This window comes from Orussus abietinus, unplaced genomic scaffold (assembly GCF_000612105.2).
Source record: "Orussus abietinus isolate OABI.00-Male unplaced genomic scaffold, Oabi_2.0 scaffold4, whole genome shotgun sequence".
Classification (NCBI taxonomy): Eukaryota; Metazoa; Arthropoda; class Insecta; order Hymenoptera; family Orussidae; genus Orussus; species Orussus abietinus.
In genome coordinates, this window is record NW_019396014.1 from 800,768 (window position 1) to 821,656 (window position 20,889).

Consider the following 20,889-nt stretch of genomic DNA (forward strand, 5'->3'; position numbering starts at 1 on the left):
ATCTCATCTGCTCTCTGAGGATACACAGTGACTGATTAAATAAGGAAGAATACGTAGCAGGCTGAAAAATCAAAAACCAATATACCTCTTTCTTTCCTACGCGTTGGTTTGCCCCCTGGTCTAATATGGGACTTTGGGCTCCGTCCATATATTCATACGACCATGATTTAAAACGGAACGGAAAGAGGGCATGAAAAGTGATAAACCACTTGTGTATTTCGTGCGTCTCGAGCCTCTAATACAATTACTTAGCTATTTGTAAAAACGCGATATCCGATACCCACGCATTATCGACAAAATCGCAGAAGGGCGCCGCGAGGGGTCTCCACGGCGCAGGCGCACACGGGAGTGCGCGTGCGCAGAACGGCACGCCTCGAAGCGCGCACCGCAGTATACGAAGCCTTTGGCTGCTAACCTATGCGATTAATTATTTCCCTCATTAAATCTAATGCCAGTAGAATATCTCGGCATAGCGGTTGAGCCGACGCGGAGGTCGGTCTGGCCGCAACATCGGATCTTCTCGTACGTTTTCGTTCATTGCACGATGCGTCGCCACCATGCCAGGGCTGATCACCGCCGATCAGCGGTGGTATTCTCAACGAAGCGGAGCTTCTCGACATGGGGGTGGGAAATGGGGGATAACAGGCGCCACAGGTAGCGCCACGTTGCGGGATCCCCGTCACCTAAACGGTCCTTCGCTCGACCGGGAATGCCCCGGTCGGCGACACACAGCGTCCACCGATTGGCCAGTAGTAAACCAGCCAACCTGCGGCACACCGAGTCTCTGTTTGTGCCACGACCAAGGTCGGCAGGATGGGTTCCTCGAGGAAGACCACCGCGTGATATATCGGCGGTCGCTGATCGATTACATGGCCAGGTATTCACGGTGATCGCTCCTCTACGGGGAATCCTGGACGACGTACGCAGCACTGGTACGTCCCGGATGTCCCTCGTCTCCTGCGCTCCTATCCCTTGGTCGCCGGGTCTAGCCAATCCTGGAGGCGTTGCAGAAGCGTCCCAGGAAGTAGAGAAACCTTTTGGCGAGAAGGCCGACGTCTACCAGGGTCCCTGGGTAGAGCCTCCTCGACTCGCCGCGCGGACGGCAGCGCTCTAACTTGCCGACGCGTCGCTGGGGCCTTTGCCTGCGCAGCTTCTGCCGCCGCTGTCGCCGTCGTCCTCGTCGCCGTGGCGGCGATCCCGGTCGACGCGAAACCTGGCGATGTCGACAAGGCTTCGGCGACTCTTCCGGTACGCGAGGACACTCGGACGACGGTGACGGTGAGGCCGGGAGCGGCCTTACTTGGGATCACCAGTTGGCCATGCCGGGTTTGTTCAGCGTCATGAAATATATCTGGCAGGAGCTTCCGCCCTTCGCCGAGGAGAAGAATACCTGCAAACCATTTTATCGTTCAAAAATCTAACCTAGCACCAATGTAACATAACCTATGTAACCCATGTATGGGATAAATTAAAATCTTTTTAGAATTAAACTCAGACCATTCTCATAATTCCAGTCACGGATAACAAGAGCACCCGTTTCGCGACACGTTTCGTTTAAATGCCACGAAGTACACTAAGTGAACGCATTTTGTTTCTGGCCCAACCAAAGAGATTCCCTCGATTCGCTCTGACATCCGACTTCCTGCATATTTAGAGATGGATATTTTCTAACCCGAGTCTTCGACAGCATATTTAGACTCTTGGCCGCGAAATTCAAATGCACCTCCCCGCAAAAGCCGCCCTCGATGTCGATAATCCGAGCGCTGTACTCCGTGCTCGTGTACTGCTTCACCCTATTTTTCGCAATATACGTGATGTTGGCGAGCGTGCTCCTGTTAGGTTACATCCTAGGATTCCATCCCAGGAACGCAGAATCCGGCGTGCGTAGCCATTGACGAGTTCCCCCTTAACCGCGTAATCGGGGACTCACTTTGTCATTGCGCTCGCAGAGGAACTTGAGCCTCTGGGCCTTTTTGTGCATGAAGACGCCGTCCAGGTGTCCGCTCTCGACGCTGCGTATCTCGATGGCCTTGTTGCCCCAGCCCATGATCTGGCCCGTGCCGATGTAGGCGACGCTCGTCGGCATCTCGCCCCACTGAAGGACCATCGTCTTCGAGACCCTGCCGTAGGTGTTGACGTAGACGCCCTCGTTGTCGTAGCAGAGCAGGAGCTGCATCCCGTTGCTGTTGGGCAAGGCGACGATGCAGTGCGGACAGATCGGGCCCTGGGTCTGCAAGATGTGCAACGTCCGGTTAGACATAAACCTTATGACGTCAAATGAAATACGGATCCCATCAATGAGGGAACCCGGCAACCCCAGGAGGAACACCCACGTGTTTCGGCAAGTAGATGTCGTAGACGGTGGCGGAGTCGAGGTCGACCGCGTGGAATCCATCGGCGCTCCCGTAGATGACCTTCAGCCTGGTCCCCTCCTCGACGGTGAGGTCCACGAGGAGAGGGCGATGCGCGAGCTCGCCGAAGGACTTGAAGGCCATGAACTTGTGGTACGGTTTCGGCGCCCAGGCGTAGATCTCGATCGAGTCCTTCAGGGCGATTACGAGAAACTTGATGCGCTCGTATTTGACTATTTTAAAATGCACCGCTCCCTGAAGGTCTCCCACGTTGATCCACCCGTTGCGTCGCTCGACTTGCTGTCGGACAAAAAGAAGATCCACGTAAAGAGGGCTCTACTTTTAAAACCGTACACCTGGTTACTACGGTAAATCTTACATCGCTGTGTCCGTCCGTGCGGAGGATCTTGCTCTTCAACCAGGAGAGGTAGTACACCCTGACGCGGTTTTTCTTCCCGCTGATGGTGACCAGGATGTTCTGCCCCTCGAGGACCTCCATCTGCTGGAACCGTCTCCTGCTGATCAGCTGGTACACCTTGCCCTGGCCGCTCCGGTCCAGCAGCATCAGTCCGTTTTCGGTGCCGATCAGTAGATTAACTCCTACGTACATTACACATATACATACATTATACGTAACACATATTACAAGTCGATGAAAAGCGACTGCATAGCAAACGACCTTGAATAAAAATCGTAAAATATTCTACTAGCTCCAGCATTAAGGGGACATAAAAGTGGCATCGTAGAGGTCGATCGTTCATGAAACTTTTCTTCGAACCGGGTGTACCGAATCGTTTAAAACGTTACAACGTGGACATCGAGGCTATAATTAAGGTCCTGACACCCATGGCATTTCATGTTTAACAAAAATTAAGAAAAATACCTATAAACAAATTTCTTTAACAATTCAAATTTCATGATTCTCAGAACCTTTCTTATAGCCTTCAAATTCACGTTGTAAGCCTTGAAACGATTTGTTACACCCAGTCCTGAGAGTTTCATAAACGAAGATGGCGCCACTTTCACATCACCTTAAGATCTCATCAACTCCCTGATAAGCTTGTATAGCTTCATGATCCCTGATTGATTGCGAGGGATGATGATTGCGTTTCAGCACCTCGATTGGGATTAATTCATCTTCTCGAGGCTTACCCCACAAAGCGGCGCAGAGTATCTCGCTGTTGAACCTCTTCTTGTACTTCCTGATCTCCGGGGTGTCGGAGGCGAGGTCGTGGCTCGTCGGGGTGACGTTAACGTTTACGTGGGATTCCCTCCTGGCGGGGCCGGCTCCGAAGCCAAAAGTCAGGAAAGACCTCTGCTTCTGTTGGAGCGCAAGAGGAGGAGATTTAACGGCCTGTCGGTACTGCAACAGAGATGGCCGTATAAATTAACTGGTCCTCCGAGGCCGGCTGGTCGCAGGCGAGGTGCCTCCCTTAGAGAAAGAGCGATCGCGTAAACTACGAGAGACAATGAGAACACAAGCGGAAGTCGAGAAAGAAAGAGTCAGAGAGATAGATAGATAGAGAGAGAGAGAGAGAAAGACAGAGAGAAGAGGCGGACTGACTGGGCCGGACTATCGTAAAAGTGCGAGAAAAAACGGCCGAGACAGCTAGACGGAGACGGGTCGGTGCAGGCCAAGAGACACAGGCCAAAATACCTCGCATCGGACTAATCGGAAAAGAAACTTCTCGAAAGTGCGATCGTCTACGCGAACATGTCGCTCCGAGCGACGCGGAAGGAGAGCGCGTACCTCTATATAACCCTTTATAACCCTCTTCGCCACGTGACTCCTTAAAGATAACAATAATCGCAACATTATATATAAAATCCCGCCATACTGGATTTTTCAGGCGTAACTTAACCTCGAAACTTATCGTTAGAGCGCTCCCCCCTAAGAGGGTCTTGATAAATTCTAGATTTATAACTATATAAGCATATAAACTCGTAATAATTTCTAGAGAAATAATGTGTCGGATGATGACTCGCAGATTTGGCCAATTGTACGGTTCTTCTTTTTTCTTTCTTGGTAGATTAATTAATTAATTAATTGAGTTATACAGGGTAGTCAGGGCGAGACTCCGCGCGCTCTCCTGTCGCGCCCCTCGCGGTGAAGAAATATACTTACATGGCAATTAGTATTGGGATTGGGATGGTCAGTAGAGAGGATCCTGCCCTTCGCGTTAGAGCTCCCGTGAGTCCCACAACACACAACATAATACTGAATTAGTTACGTCGGGCTTGTCTATCGGGCGCAAAATGGCGCCCATCTAGGACCTCCGATCGGCCGAGCGCTCAATGGCGCATTCTCCTCGCATCTTCGCTAAATCTTCATTTTAACGCCAAGTCGAGCGAAAGGGTCTGCAGACCACGAGAGGAGAGGGGAAACAGCCAGAAGAAAACGGGACGAGAGCCGAGAGAACGAAAGTTAGAGCGACCGCCACCTTCGACGTTAATTAGGCAATATCGATTAATACCGGTGATCCCACTGAATGGTCGATATTAATTTCACAGACTAGGTGTTAATGTTACTTATTGTCTCGTCGTTAGATTCGACGTTATCGGTGTTATCGGCGTTAATGCTATTCGTGTTATTGCCCTCGATATTACTGGTGGCGTCGATGTTATCGATATTAATGCTACTCGGGTTAAATAGTTATGCTCGACGTTACTGGTGGTATCGATGTTACCGATGTTAATGTTACACGTGTGTTACCGATGTCTGACGTGTATCGGGCATACCGAGATATCGGAAGTTTTTTAGGAAGAGACGGATCCAGGAGGCGGATTGGAGGAGCCGACATGCGGGAGAAAAACTACTCTAGTTGGGCAAAATCGCGTTAAAGGGTTAAACCGACCTAATTAGCGTACAATGGCGGACATGTATGTCTTAATCGTAGATCGGCGCATTATGGAAGGCATTTATGCCCGCCACTGTACCCTGCACCCTGTACACCGGGGGACATAAATGCTCTTTCTCCATACATGGCGCCGTTGGAATACAACGAGAAGACATTTATGTTCGCCCCTGCACAGGCGACCAGGAACTAGTAGATCCTAACCTGGGGCACAAGCGGTGTTTGATACAGCGGTTCGTTGATAATGAAATAATGAAAATAAGTAGGCGACTAGTCGGTCAACGGTGCTCCTCGTGTGTAAGTATATATACATATTGAATTGAGAAAATAATTACCATTATAAAATTTACATTCCTAATTAGGCCGGCACTAAATGTACTACTGGCCAGCGCGGTCATTACCATTCGAGTCTTGAAGTGGTTTAAAAAAATTAGCCATTCAAGGAGTAGACATGGCACTCTACGAGAAGAAGAAATCGCTATTCGAGGGGCCTGAAATCGATTAACGAGAGTGACAAGAGTCTCTAGGAAGCGTCTCCACTCTATATCAAGAATTTTACCCAACTAGGAGAGATAGAAAACGGGCTGAGAGAAAGAACGTATATAGCGAGGCGGATCGATTAAGCTCTAAACTCGTCAACGGTGGTCCAGATAAGTAACAAACGACAATGTATCTGACCTCCTCGCTGGTTGACTTGTCTTGACGTTGACTCGGTGACGACGTCAAAAGGTCAGGAAGAACCGAGCTGGGTCTCGACCCAGGAGAAGTATCCGACCTCTGAAAATCGCAACCACGTCTGTCTCCGCTCTCTCGGTTCTGCAAAGCACAATCAACATTATTAATATACACGCCAGTGGATACGTAACGAAGGTAAACCAAAAAGATTATCAGCCTATCCCAGTCCATCCCGAAGATACCGAACTAAAACGAAAATCCTGATGCTCTCAAAGAATCCGTATAATTCCCCATAATTCCCCAAAAGCAAAGTCAACCTCTTCTCCGTCGCGATCGTTAGTGGGAAGCTCTCATCGGGGTATGAATGTTAACCGGTGAGAAACTCCAAGAAAAAGGTAAACAAAAATTGTAAAACCGTCTCTAGGGGAGGAATCACGCTTGGTGTTAGATTAAGGGAAGCGTGGATTAAACCTTCGGCTTAGAAAAAAAAAATGGTTAAGGGTCGCCGCAAGAACATCGCACAGACTTTTCCTCTTCCGATCTCAATAATTATAGTGTTAATCACGGGCACGAGGAGCGGTTAAAATCCCCTAGGAACACCAGCAAGGTCCGTGACCGATGGAAAGTCTAAATCCGGTACTCTAGCATAAACTTTCCAGTGACAAAAAAAAAAATATCAGATTAAAACGTAGAAAAGAACAAAAAAAAATAACAGAAAATGACCGTAAAGTTTCAGCGCAAGAGTCCAGGTGTTACTTGGCACTTTTCTCATTTTTCTCTCTTTTTTTTTAAAGGAAAATTTGGTTAAGCCTCAAGTTAGGCTAGCAAAAAGGTTCCAGTCACCACGGTCCAGCCTGGCATGCAGATATACAGGTGCACACAAAATAATATCGACGACATCTAATCACTGTCGCCGGAATCGACAACGACCAACGACGACCACACAACGATAACGACACAGCGAAACGGATAACAGCTCGACAACGACGGTTCGATTTTTCGAAGTGTCAACAGACGTACACATGTGTGGCTACAAGTGTATGTATGAAAAAAAAAAACGTGTGTAAATATATACACTTTTTTTTTTTCATATCAAAGAGTCGAGAAAATTCGATGAAAAGTGCACTCGGCGAAAGCGTGGTGCAGCAACGAGGGTTACACTGATTGTGAGAAAACAATTTCATTGGACCAAAGAAATATCTTGTCAATTCAAGGAATAATTATTTGACTCGAGTGAACTCGAATTAAATGGATGCGACATTACATCGGAATCATCACAATTTGAGTTCATTTGAGTGAAATAATAATTCCTGGGAGTAACGAGATATATATCATTGGTTCGATGAATTTTTTTCTCAGGGTAGCTACCGCGAGTCGCACGGGTACGTACCGCTGGTGTACCAAAAACACTGACAATACGAGCGAGGTGTTAAAAAAAGGACAAGAGCGTGCATACGGTCATGCGTCATGCGTGCGCGCGTGTGACCTCGAACATGGCCATGCCGCGATCCTGACCTACCGCACCGTGACATATTCGCGACGCATTAACGCCTCCTCTCGGCGAGAATCGCGGGAAAACCCCAGAGGACTCGCTCACCCTCGCGTCAAAATCTGTTAGCACACAAAAGACATGGTTATTCGTTCACACACCCACACATACGAGTCAGGCGCAGAATCCGCCCAAGGTCCACCTAATCGTCCTCGAACGTTTCTCCGCAACGGTGCGCCACATCCAAGAAAAAAAAAAAAAAAAAAATGAAAGAAAAAAAGCCACGATCCTCAAAATCAAGGTTCCCCCTCGACAGAGTCCAACATCCGTCCTCGGACTTCCTCGATAAAATGCACCGCTGCGGCGGGAACCCTTCCCCAAGGGTTTCCAAAATGGCGGACACGATATACAAGGCGCCACGTCGAGAGCGGAGTCTAAAAGCCCAACACTATTTCCTCCCCACAGTGCGTAATTTCCCTGTAGCTGCTACTTAAAAAATAGCCGGGCTATTTTTTATTAATTATTCCAGGTAATCAGCACCCTGTCTAAGCCCCTAGTCCGGGATATTTCGACCCCCTCGACAAGGAGCAGCACCACATAAACCATGCCCACCATTCCGTCCACCCGGAGCGATATCCGGAGACCAGGCGACCATAAAGAAGATCCGAAAAAACTAAAAAAATAAAGAATACCGAAAATATTAGGAGGGTGAGGACCCGCCCTGCGGAAACAAGCGAAAGGATCGCCGCCAGAAATCTGGCGCCTCGACGAGGAGTCGCGGCACTCTCCGAGAAGAGCAACATCTCCATGCGGTTATTCACGATCCTGGACGGCGAGCGTTAATTCGGGGCGGCCCGGGATGGAACACACACACAGCGGCCTCCAGGGCCCTTTTTTCTTTGGGTCGCGCCCTCTCTCTCGCGCCCAGCGACACGCCGGTCTCGCGCCCTCTCTCGCACCGTCCTGGACCGGGGGCCGTTCGGCAGGCAGGACCCGGGCGGAGGAGAGACGCGGTAGTTAGGGGAGGCGGTGGTGGTGTGCGGTGGACTGACCTGAGTGCTCGCGGTCGAGCCGTACTCGCTAGCCGCCGTCGTGCTCGCGCTCGTACTCGCAGTGGACTTTAAGGTCCCGCTACTATCCGGGTCGCCGAGGGGTCTGCGGTTGCGCCGGCCAGTCCTCTCGGCCTCGAGGGAGAACCGGGACTCGACGTCGAGCCGGCGGGCCTCCAGCTGTTCCCTCAAGTCCTGCCTATTCCCGATCACGATCTCGCTCTCGGTCTTCTCGCGTCTGGGCCTGAGGGGGGCACCCCCCGCGGCGGGGGCGGCGGGGGCGCCGCGGCCGCCGGCGCCCATCAGGAAGTCGGTCAGCACCGGCTCGCCGGCGACCGCGGCGCTCCTGCGGCCGACGCTGGCCTCGCTGCCCCTCCTGCTCCCGCTCGAGAAGATGCTCGGCCTCGTCTCGCTCTTCTGCAGGTACGCCGAGTGCCGGCTCGACGGGAAGAAGTCCGAGTTCTCCCGGCGGAACGCCCGCGCGAACGCGCTCGCCTTGGCCAGCTTCGAGTCCGACTCCTGGCGACGGTGGAGAGGCTTGGGGGCCACCTCTTGCTGGCGCTGCTGTTGCGGTTGCTGGCGTTGCTGTTGCGGTTGCTGCCAGCCGCTCTGCTCTTGCTTGGCCGCGCGCTGGCGCTTCTCCTCGTCCGGTCTCTTCCTTTCCAGGGTCTTCCCCGCGGCCGGCAGGGGCCGCTCCTCGGCGGTGGCCGCCTCCTGTTTCATTTTATCCAACCTTTCGTTAAACCCTTGGAAGAAGCGGGCAAAGTTCCACTCCTTCAGGAGGAGCTGCTCGTCTACCTCTGAGCGCCGGTCGCCTCCAGATTTATCGTCCGGTTGGTTAACTTTCTACGCGGCCGTGGGTGTACCGGGTGTAACACGTCCGGGGTATGATGGAACGACAAAACAAAAGTACATGCGTAACTGCGTCAGATCATCGTTTACATGGCACCGAGGTGGCTTCGAAGGTGTATGGGGTGTCGGAGTATCTGTATGTAACTTGTGTATGTATCTCGTGTACGAGTAACTATGTCGTGTATATATACGTGTACGTGGACGGACATGTAGCGTGCATTGGTTGCAAGACAGACGGAAGAGACAATCGGGCGGACATGGACCTGGACGTGCGAATGTTTTTTGGATCGTCGTCTCTCCGGCACCTGCTGATGATTTCGGACTAGGAGACTTCTATATTTCGGACCTCGCGACCCCCCCGGGAAGTCGTGGCCAAGGCGACGCTTCTTTCGTCCGTCGCGATCGGGTTCTCGAGAGTGCACGCCACCCCAAAAAACATCCCTCTTCGAGGTCACGCCGGGCGCAAAATGCATACACTGGTGCATACGGATGTAGATTAAAGGGGGAAAAAAAAAATGAAATACATGTAACATCGAGAGGCGGACGAAGAACGAGCTGAACACACACAGGAGGAACGGACACGCAGACAAACGGGCTAACGAGCGAGTAGGCGTGCAAACGTGGCGGCATCTCGGCGTTTCGGCACTTCGTTTAGACACCTCGTGGGTGCCTCGACGAAATCTCTGTTCTCGCATGATCCCGGGTATCGCGAGAATTGCGAGGACCGACCAGGGTATCACGCCCTCGTCGGCCATGGCGCGCTTTTCTCCGGGATTTATGTGCCACTGGCGAGCTGATAGCGACAATCGTTATCGACCATCCAGAGTGTATCCTCTTTCTTGGGTTAATAGCGGAGCAGAGAAGCCGGGACAACGGGCCGAGAAGGTCGGAGAGGGTCTCCTCGAAAAGGTCGAGAGGATCGCCTTGAACCTCTTCGAGCCACCCGGCTGATAAACGAGGTCGATCGACGTGACCTCGTCGGGAGAGACTCGGGGTCAAGAGACCCTGACATCTCGCCGCATTTAGCATCCGGGGCGGCTCGAAAATCCTCGCTTTTCGGAGGACCCTTCGTTGGTCCCGTTCCCATGCTCTGGTAGAAATTAGCCACGAAGATAGCGTTAGTAAAAGCTCGACTGTCACCGATGGCAAGCGACGAGTCAGCTGATAAAACCTCGACGGTCACGTCTCCCTTGCACGTAAAAGCGTCCTCTTCGGGATCTTTCCTCGAGGCGTTACTTCGAAAACGGGCAAGAAAGCACACCGACAAACTGGCCGAATAATTGCGGTAACCGAAAGCTCACCTAATTTCCCATACCAATTAATACTAATTAATACCAATTACAACATGACTCGTGATAGTAAAAAACAAAGTCCAGAGCGAGACACTTAATTTCGCATAGGGATTAATACAAACGACCAAATATCGAAGTTAAGTCTCCTAATTGTAATTATCAAAGTCTAGGGCGAGCCACCTAATTTCGCAAACTAATTAATACCAATTGCCAAACATCGAATTTCAGTCTCGTAATTCTGAATTTAAAGTCCAGATCGAGACAACGAGGCAGCGATCGGTTACCGGCAATTTGCCCAGCATCGAGGCCCATCATTGACAATGTCAGTTAGCGACCAATATGCGATAATAGATATTAGTGAAGTACCGATAACGGCCGATATATATGTACAGGATTATAGTCGACGATGCACGGCAAGCAAGCCAAGGTCGCGCCGAGAGAGAGAGAGAGAGTTCCAAAGCGAGTACAAGCGACATCGGCGCTAAACGAAGTACAGTCCTCAGAGATCGGGCATAGAAAGTAGTCACTACAACGTCGTCCTGGGTGTGAAAGATGAATTCGGGCACGCTCGCAAACCTGGGCCTCCCTGGATTAAACTTACTCGTTTCATCACGAGAGTGCGGTCACCGGACTCCTCCTCGTCGGGTGTCGGGGGCAGTGGTCGGTTCGGAGCTCCACCTGGAATTCGTAGATAGTCTCAATAAAGGGTGAAAATCCGGAACCAGATCTCCGAATAATTAAATAAAATCCAACATTCGCTAAACAGTGTATATACAAAATTCAAGGTGATGCGACAGCGGTCCTCCGAGAGAGGCCACGAAGAGGGATCATCCCTTCCTGGAGGGAAGTCGAGGAAAAAAATATTATATATATATATAATAAGTCTCGTTACTTCTCGCAAGGGAACATCGCATCACTTTGGGACAGATCTGATCTATCCACGAATTCTTCCCGCGTAGAAAAGAAGTCGTCGATAGGCAACGGGTTGAATATATGAGCCCTCGCGTGGCCTTGACTTTGCTTACCTTCGTGGTGGGAATTTTGTACGTTGTGCGAGGAAGCGTCCGACGACGGTCTGAAAGGAGAAAATTCAGGGCTGGAGCGCCAAAAAGCAACGGCCGGTACGATCGGCGATCGCCAGTAATGATCAGCGATGGGCCGGTAACGAGGGACGATGACGGCCGCACGTTGACGGGGCGAAAGCGTCGTGAGGTATGACGAGGCGACGGGTGTTTGCGTGTGTGTATTTTTTTTTTTTTTTCTCGTGAGATGCGATGATCGTGGACCGACGTGGCGTCACGTCGAGGTATGGCGAGGTAGAGGATGAAACAACGAGACATTAGTTAGACTCCGCGGCCGACTCCTTCCCCTACTCTACCCAACCCGAAGACGATGCTGAAGCGGCGCTGCGACATTCGATCCCGGTTAACACTAGAACTACCGGCGAATAATATTTATTTTTTTTGTATATAATGGGCCATTTGAAAACAGTAATTTTGACTACTCTTGGTAGTTCTAGTGTTAAAAGCATGCACTTGGGTAAGGTGTTATGAAAGTATCATATGCATATGTGCACCGAATATAAAAATGTTGTACATGTTGTAACGTACGCGTAGAAAATCACGCATTAAGATACGTTATTAAAATTCACATCCCAACGAAATTTCGTGAGTATCGAGACCTTCGTTAGTACCTCCACGATATATCACGCGTTGAAGTTTCAGATTATTCGGTGCACCTAGTACGAAGAAGTTAAACCAATATTTTGACCTTTTGATATATACGAAGAACGTGATCACTTCGTAACACCTTAACGATTGAAAAGGCAAGAACTAGCGGAATTTCCGCGCTAAGAGTCGAGCTCCAAAATGGCCCAGAAGAGACCGTCCAAGTATAAGCAACCAAAGCGAAGAAGCGAAGAACCCCCAAAGAGTCTCAACTCACAGAGGCTTGGGTGGGTCGCTGGCCAACAGGGTTCCATCGTTCCTGGGGTTGTTCCCGCTGACGTCCTCGATGTCGTCGTCGCTGTCGCTCTCGATGGACAGTGCCTGGACAAAAAGAAAGACGAGTCACCGGTCGGCGTCGATGGAGTCGAGCCTATCTCGGAAGAGAGGTCAAGTCCTTCGTTGGAAAATGGCTCAGGAAGAAGTTCTCCAAAGGACTCGTCTCGGTTACTTTGGGAAGAGGGGCATGCAACTCCGGAGGCTCCCGACTATCAAGCAAGGGATTCTAAAGCCGGATCTACCCTATCCGGCACGTATCGTTTCAGACAACGTTTAGACACGTGCCGGTGCCGATCCGACAAAACATACAAACATACTTGCGTTTCCCTGGCATCGTTCACCCTGCATGCAGATAGGCGTACGTCGGATAGTTTGAACTCGACCATAAGGATTTTCTACCGCGAGGGTTTGGAAAAATAAACCAGAAAAAGCGGACAAGGGTCGGTCGAGTTGGTAGCGAGAGATTAAAAAGCGGGTAGAACGTCAGGTCGGGGGGGCCAGGGCGTCGAGGAGCCGCCAGGAGTGGAAGGGAGGGTCCTGCTGTCGGCGGTGGCACACGAGGTCGTTGTCCTGCTTACTTGCTCGAGAACACTGGCCGCCCTGGGCCCGTGCTTGGGCCTCTCCGCACCGGGTTGACCGCCGACGTTGCCGCTCGCAGGTTGGGTGCCAGCCGGGGAGCCCTCGGGCCCGTTGGTGGTGGCGCAGCTCGCGTTGACGACGCCGCCCTGGCCGGAGGTGGTGGTCTTGGGCTGCCTGTTGGGCCTGGGGGGGGCCTCGGGGCCCTGCGACACACCAAGCTCGTTCAGTTGCGCGGCCAGCGTGTCCAGGTCCTATCGCCACCAGGTAGCGCGCACCCCGTTAGTTCTCGGGAGGAGGGACCCTCCGACTTCGTCTTACAGCAGCCACCGACGACGGGGAAGTAAAGGACCAGGAGAAAGACGCAAGATTTGGAAAGGTGGGACATCGAAACTGGAGACCCATTCCACAGAGGACCCTCGTTCAAACTCTACCTCCCGGTTTCACGTCGGCATGAATGCATATATATATAGAGCGCGATAAAACCCACAGCCACGGTTCACCACTATCCTCGTCGAAAATGTAATCAAAAAGCATTATACAATTTCTTATCTACGGTGTATACTTTTCGACGTCATTTTGGATAAGGATAGCGAGGTGTCCCACCGTGTACCCCAAGAATTCCGGCACACCCTGGATATAATCGCTGTTTATCTTTTGACGGATCCCTTGTCTGGAAAGGAGGGTCCTGACGGTGGAACGAAGTCCTTCCGGAGATGAGTGGACAGGGATCCTGATAGGAGCCGACATAGAGATAAAAAGAGAGAGAAAGGCGAGTCAGGAGGGCGGGAGACCTCTTACCATGGGCTTGAACACGTGACTGTTTCTCTGGGGAGCCGGTTGACCACCGGAACCACCGCTGCTTCCGGCTCCCGGCATCGGGGCCTGGTGGTTCGAAGGTGGCGTCGAGACCTTGTGCACCTGGCGCGGGTCGTCCCGCGGGGTCGGGGGCAGAGGGCGCGATGGAGGCTGCGGGTCTGGCACAACTGATGGGATGAGAATATCAGACCGGAAGATTGATGGTTCCCCCTCGAGCGGCCCCTTTGCGGAATTTCGATCCGCTAAGGGGATCGTAGGAATCGGAAGGACCTACCGATGAGTCTGTGCGGAATGGCGGGCCTCGCCGGAGGTCCTGGTTCTGCCACCTCCCTCCTACCCTTGTCCTTGACGGGAGGCTGAGCAGCATCCTGCGTCAGCGTCCTACCTTCCTGGATCTGCTGGAAATTGCGACGCAAAGTGTCTCCGCCCGGGGCCTGCACGATAGAGGAAGGCTCCCCAGCTAGCGCGGGTTCCTCCTCCTCGTTCTCGCTGCCGCTGTACCGGTAGTCGTCTCGCTCTACAAAAATAATACCGGATCATGGAGATAGCAGGAACATTAGACAAGATGTTAAATCAACCTCGAGAAATCCACCTTTCTCCTGTTTACGCTTTTTGCAGCGATCGATGTGATCCTTGAGCTGGATCCGAACCTGCCGCTCCGTTGGTTGGTCCCGGATGAAAGGATGCTTCAAGAGCTGTTCCGTGTACGGCCGCTGGTGGTAGTCCTTGACGAGGACGGTCTCGATGAAGCCGTGGAACTTTTTCGCCCACTTCTTCGACTTCAGCCTGGGCGGTGGGTTGCGCGGTATCAAGAAGAGCGCCTACAAAGCGGAGGATACGATGAGGGAATTCCTGAGGACTCGAGAGCAGGTATTCTACATAAATTTAAGATTTACCCTCATGGGGTGAAGATCGCACAGCGGAGGCTGCGACTCCGCCATCTCCAGGGCGGTGATACCGAGGGACCACAGGTCGCTCCTGTTGTCGTAGGTCGCGTCAGGGTTCTCATCGCAGGCTATCACTTCAGGGGCCATCCAATAAGGCGTACCGATGAACGTGTTCCTTCGGCCGATGGTTCGGTCCAGTTGTGCGCTTACGCCAAAGTCGACTAACAAAGAAGAAAGGTGTAAGTTGAAAAATAAATATTTCTCGAAGTCGACGAGCCGAATTTTGGCGTCAGGTATCCGATGCCGTTCGCGCATGCTTTTGAATGCCGCGAAACCTTACCGAGTTTCCTGACCAATATTTGTGAGGAAAAAAAAAAGAAAAGAAGAAAAGAAATAAAAGAGAAGTTCTAGCAGAGACATCGCGCCTACCCAACTTGACTTCGGCATTGTCCGTAAGCAGGACGTTCTGGCCCTTGATGTCCCTGTGGATGACTTTGTTGCTGTGGAGGTAGCTTAGGCCCCTCAGAATTTCCCTGGAAATGTACGCGATCCACTCCTCCTTGAGGCTCTGGCCTTTGGTCGACTTGACCAGATCCGTGACCGAGCCCGCTCCGCAGTACTCCATGACGAGCCATAGCTGGTCGTCCTTGCCGGCAGGCGACTTCTTTATGAAGGCCCCATAATACGTCGCGATGTTCCTGTGGTTCGAGTACTGGAAAACGATACGTGAGTCAGTCACCACCTCGCCCACGAATGATAAGGAATTAATATGTCATTCGTAGCGATATAATAAAACTATGGAATCTACGATCCCGGCCTTTCTTCGTTAACCGATCCTGCGACGTTTTTCCTTGAATTATCTCGGCGATGCGGAGTCATCGGGCCCGACCACTCACCCTTTTCAAGACGTTAATCTCCAGCTTGATTTCCTCTTCCTCGTCCTGAAACGGAGAGCGGGCATTAATCGGCGAGCCGTTCGCGGAAGGAGCCGCACGGATACGGTGACGGTGTTTCGCGCTCGTGCACAAGTGCACAAAATGCACAAGTGCATAAATGCACGACTTCGCAACGAGAAGTATCTCTGTACCGTTACGGGTGCATCGCGCGAGCAAGAAAACAGGAAAAGCAAAAGAAGAAAAAAAAAAAAAAAGACAGTTACATCAATGGCAACCTTTGCCGTCCCCATCGTCGACGTTAACAATTTTACAACCGCGCCTCTTGACACCTCCGACCGTTACGACCGTATCTGCGGAAAGAGCCGCAAATGCGTATAAGCCGCGCGAACCTGAGAAAAATTTCTCGCGAGGTCAAACCCTCACACAGTTAACGTCTAATCTAAATCACGGCCGTAGACAGTGGCGCGGTACTTTCTACTTTTTACTCCAATGAAGATAATCTCATACGGTACGACCGCTCGGCGGAATAAATCCGCGTAATCCTCGCGCTCCGACTCGGCGTCGGAAGTCTCTCCTCTAAAGATAATGGCTCATAATCCAGAAATCCTGGGAATCCGATACGCCTTCCCGGAGTATTATATCGGGACCTCATCGAGTGCTCACCTCCGTGACGTCCATGACCTTAATCGCGGCCAGCTGACCGGTCTTCGTGTGGCGACCCTGAAAAAAGGGAAAAAAAACACCTTACTTAGCGATCAGCTGATCCACCCACGTGACGCGAGACCACGTGACACATTTCAAAATTCCCACCCGCCGGAGGGACGGGGCAAAGAGGCGCCGCGTTAAGATGGAATATTTCCTCCTTAAAAGGGCCAACAGAAGACATCTCGACGACTCTAGACTCGGTAAGCGATTATCGCGTCGAGGCTCGTCGAGAAATCCCGCCGACGTCTGCGAGGAATCTCTCCTAAAGCGACACCCTCTCGGGTGGCGTTTCGAGAGAATTCCGCGAGCGCGGCGTTTTCCACGGTCCCCGGGACTCGGAGAGGGCCGAGCCCGTCGGAATCTCATTCTTCGCTATCTCGCCCCCTCATCGTAGCGAAAAGTTTAACCCGCAATCATCGCGGTAGGAATGCAAAGTGCCCTCCCGAGATGCGTCCCTCGTCCGGGCGTGCGCGCCAAGACGCGGGAAGGTCAATGTTAAGACGGCGACCGTGCACTTTCCAAAAAACGAGCGAGCCGAGTGCCAAGGCCTCCGACGGGGCCGGCCATTTATAAATCGCGGACGCGAGCGCCGCGCCTCCGGCCAATATCCCCCGGTTTTCCTTTAAATCGCGGCGCTTCCGGCCGTAGAGAGAGAGATAGAGGGACGTCAGCGCCACAGGTGGACTCATTTCCGCCGGCGAGTGTCGCGCCCAGAGACCGGGTCTCCGGGGCGGTGATTGGCTGCGATCGCCAATCAAAGGAGCCACGCGATTGGTCGAGAACACGAGACGAAAGAAAGAAAGATAGGAGCGAAGGGCCGCGAGGAGTCGGGCGTGGTGTACGCGGACGCGTGTGAGGGGAGGGTAAGGGGGGAACTATCGCTCTCCGGGGGGGGCGACGGAAAGGGGAACGGCCAGATAGAGCGAGGGAGAGAGAGGGATGTCCCGACTCGAGTTTTCCTTCCAGCTGCTCCTCCAGCCGAGGTTGGGTACCCGTTAAGATCGGTTCACACCATCCGACCCGGACCGTCACGTATCGGTTCCGGCGAAAATTTTTTCAAAGCGGGGTTTAATGAAATCTCTCATCCTGGGTTGCTGCCCGGCACGGACCGACACCTACCGGTTCCGACAGAAATTTTTAACGTGGGTTTTAACGAGATGTGATACTGACTCACTACCAGGCTCGGACCGAGAAAATGATATAACTCGCGTCTCAGCGCCACCGTGTGACACTATCATCCACGAGACGTATCGATTCCGATCGGATAGAATATTTTATAACGTAGGTTTTAATGGGATCGTTCATAACCATCCGACACGGACCGCCACGTACCGTCACCGGCACGCGTCGGCTAGGGTGAGTCGACCTTAAAGCGCTCGTAGCAACATACGGGCTCTCACGCGTAGCCCGCCGAGTGCGTTCCATTAAACGTGCGCCACTTCGGCTCGTATATATATTTCTTTCTTTTTTTCTCTCTCTCTCCCCATTGTGCGTGCGCCACGACCTCCGCGAGCGTGAGAATTCGAGATAAGCGGGAGATAAACGCGACACAATGCACGCGACGGATCGTCCCTAGAATCCGCGTATCGGGGAGGCGCGGGGAGAAAAAAGTGGAACCGCGTAAAGATTTCGGAACCTACTCGCCACACCTCGCCAGCCCCCTCCGAGCTTGCCCGATGCGTTTCCGAGAACGCATGCCGCGATTTTCTTCCAGCCTCTGAAATCGCAATTTTATCGTTATCAGCCCCCCCGGCAGATATCGGGACCGTTGTGTACTTTCCAGTCCACACCCGTAGAGTCCGCTATCCAACCTCGAAGAAACGCAACGAAACGCGAGGGACGAATGTGCACGTATCTCCGGCGCAGCCACCGCGAACGTGCGATCGGACGGGAAAAAAAAAAAGGAAGAAAGAAAGAAAAAAAAAAACGTAATCTCGTTCCCTCGCGCGGAAAATGTATGCATTAAAGTTTCTCCGTTATCGCAATCGCTCGATTCGAGACCGATCCAAGGGAAAAATTTCCGCCGGACATTTCCGTTAGCGCCAGTTTCCCCTGGACCGCGCTCCGGTTTTTGGCGTAGCGCGCGGCCGATTGGTCCGCCGCGTGCGGACTCGCATCCCCGCCGAGTGGCATGATCGAAGAAATCGGTCGACCGGTCGGCCGAAAGCGGCGCGCCTACTTTAAGAGGAAAATCGATCGATCGGCAGATTTCGGCGGTCAGGAAAAAATCTGAGAATTAAATCGCGGCACCTCCAATTTGGGAACGAGCAATATCGGGTTTGTTGTCGCAGCTCGCGGCGAACTATTCCGCGACATACCGGTCGCCGGATCGGTCTGGCCAACTTATCGGTCATAAGTATATCGGCTAAATCTAACGGAATAATCCCGGATGGACAAACTGACCCAGTAACCAACCGGAGACCAGAGCCGACCCATGTGTGACCGGCCTCGATTAATCGACTCGCCTAATTGGCGAGTTTCATGGGAATCTAGCAGGGACATTTGTACAGAAAAAAAAAAAAAGAACACTGGACGACCAAGGTGGCAAAAAAGAGAGGGCCCAACAACCCGGTCAACCGGCGTTTCTCGTTCACGGTTTTTTTTTATTTACTAGCTTTTTATTCCCATTAGATCCAGCCGATCTAAACAAATCGCGACGCGAACGGACGCCTGGTGCGAGGCCTCGCTCTACCGGAAACGGCCAATCGTCTGCATTCCGGAATGTAAAGAACGGAGAATCTGATGTCACTGCCTCGTAGAATCATCAGTTCCGAGAAGTCGCGTCAGGCCGGACAGGATCTCGCTTCCGAATAAAATATCTCTAACTATTGCTCTAATATGCAAGTGTTAAAGAAAGAAAGACACTTCTAACTTCAGGTCTAATCCCAAGATGCTTAAACTCGCCCTCCTGTCCGCGTCCATCGTACCTATTTCCATGTAATCAGAGATCGCACGGCATGTGATTTCGTTCCTTCCCCAACTATTCCCTGAACAAAAATCGCCAATCCTCGAAACCCAGTCTCCAGCATCGACTAAGTATCACGATTAGACCCGACGGCATTAAGTTTATCCCCTCGTCAGGAGTGGAAGCATTGGAGGGACCTGCACCGCTGCACTGTGTGCAGTTCGTCGACGTTCCCAGGCCCGAGTCACGTATGATTCATGCTCTGCCAAACCGGGAGCGTTATCCTAACTCGTCTGGACAGTGCGAGGGGCCTACCTTGTAGACCTGTCCATAGGTTCCATTTCCGACGACTTCGATGAGCTCGAAGATGCCAGCAGGGTCCTGTGGAAGCGAGAAAGAGAGAGTGAGCCATACGTTAATCCGTGGCACATCCGGCGTCCGCCCCCGCAGCCGGGCCCGGCCCCTCGGGGGCCTAACCTCACTTCCGAGTCCCGGGGCCGCGGCATGCGGTCGCCGGACGGCGCGCAGAGGGCGGGCGCGGGGCGTCGCGGCGCTTCTCCCGTGCGTACCTTCAGGGCGTTCAGGTCGATGTCGTCGAGGGAACAGTTGACGCTCGGTGCCAAGTTGTGCGCCATCTTGGATTGGCTGCGCTCCCCTCCGCGGCCCTCCGGGGCGGCCTAGGAAGGCAGGGCTCGGCGCGAGGAAGCGCGCACCAGGTCCGCCACGGCAGTGGACGAGCGAGGCTGCCCGGCGCGCCGAGCGCAAGGTCGAGGACGAGCCAAGGGATGCGCGCGAGGCGGCTCAGCGGCGGGGGGCGCGCACGGGGGGGGAGGACATGGCCGAGACGGCGCGACGTCGGGCGCGATCGCGACCCAGGACGCGAGAGAGACGGAGATAGGCACCCTCCTTTCTCCTCCTACGCCGCGGCGCGACTCACTCCTCCGCTACGCTGGCAGCGGGCGAACCGACGCGCCTTCATCCGGCCGAGCCGAGAGTCGGCTGTCTCTATCGGTCCGTCGCCATCGTGGACGTGCGTCGACGCCGCCGCCTCCCTCGCTCGCTCGCTCTCCGCCGTTACCGGGTCCGGTTCCCAAGGAACGCGATACTGCGACCGGGCGCGCAAGGACGGAGGTCGTTGCACCTTTTCGCCTCCCGATAGGCACCGATATCGCGGACGGTGACGACGGATGGACACTCACGGAACACGAGCGGATCGCAGACCGACTACCTCCACCTCCGACACACGACTGCCCGACGGCGCTGGGCTCCCATTGGCGCATGCCGCGGCGAACGACCCGCGAGCCTCCCGCCATCTTTGCGGATCTTCTGGGTACCGCATTGTCCAGGATCCTTTATCGGCGGAGATTCCTCGAGATTAAATGATAGAATTAAGGGAAAAGTAGGAAAAACTACTGGAATATCAAGGTGATATGAAAGGATCATTCTAGATGTATCAAAACATCAAAATATTTATAAAACTTTCCTGCAAACTGGGTGCACCAAATTATCTGAATCTTTAACACGTGATTATGAAG

The 20,889-nt window shown here is 52.7% G+C and overlaps 1 protein-coding gene across 9 annotated transcripts; it reads right to left on the minus strand.

Annotated features, from left to right (window-relative positions):
- Positions 1-193: 193 nt before the first annotated feature.
- Positions 194-20,587, minus strand: LOC105695725 (serine/threonine-protein kinase mig-15). Of its 9 annotated transcripts, none has more exons than XM_012417560.1 (20): positions 19,924-20,587; positions 19,670-19,735; positions 16,408-16,464; positions 15,745-15,789; positions 15,278-15,560; positions 14,858-15,069; positions 14,554-14,782; positions 14,236-14,478; positions 13,944-14,119; positions 13,145-13,396; positions 12,508-12,611; positions 11,589-11,659; positions 11,165-11,241; positions 8,423-9,265; positions 5,885-6,022; positions 3,504-3,714; positions 2,731-2,951; positions 2,334-2,651; positions 1,931-2,230; positions 194-1,390 (listed from the first exon to the last, which is right to left on the minus strand). In XM_012417560.1, the coding sequence occupies exons 1-20, from the start codon at positions 19,987-19,989 to the stop codon at positions 1,307-1,309; spliced, it is 3,996 nt and encodes a 1,331-aa protein (XP_012272983.1). In that variant the 5' UTR covers positions 19,990-20,587; the 3' UTR covers positions 194-1,306. The 9 variants fall into 9 exon arrangements, with proteins under 9 accessions (XP_012272983.1, XP_012272984.1, XP_023290367.1 ...); XM_012417561.1 differs by having other exon boundaries at positions 13,145-13,348; positions 13,944-14,128; XM_023434599.1 differs by having other exon boundaries at positions 11,589-11,638; positions 13,944-14,128.
- Positions 20,588-20,889: the final 302 nt, after the last annotated feature.

Coding starts and splice junctions, on each gene's coding strand:
- LOC105695725 (XM_012417559.1), bottom strand. CDS start 19,989: ATGGCGCACAACTTGGCACCGAGCGTCAACTGTTCCCTCGACGACATC. Junction 15,790..16,407: donor AGGTCATGGACGTCACGGAG/GTGAGCACTCGA, acceptor TCTCCGTTTCAG/GACGAGGAAGAGGAAATCAA. Junction 14,783..14,857: donor GCGATCTTCACCCCATGAGG/GTAAATCTTAAA, acceptor TCCGCTTTGTAG/GCGCTCTTCTTGATACCGCG.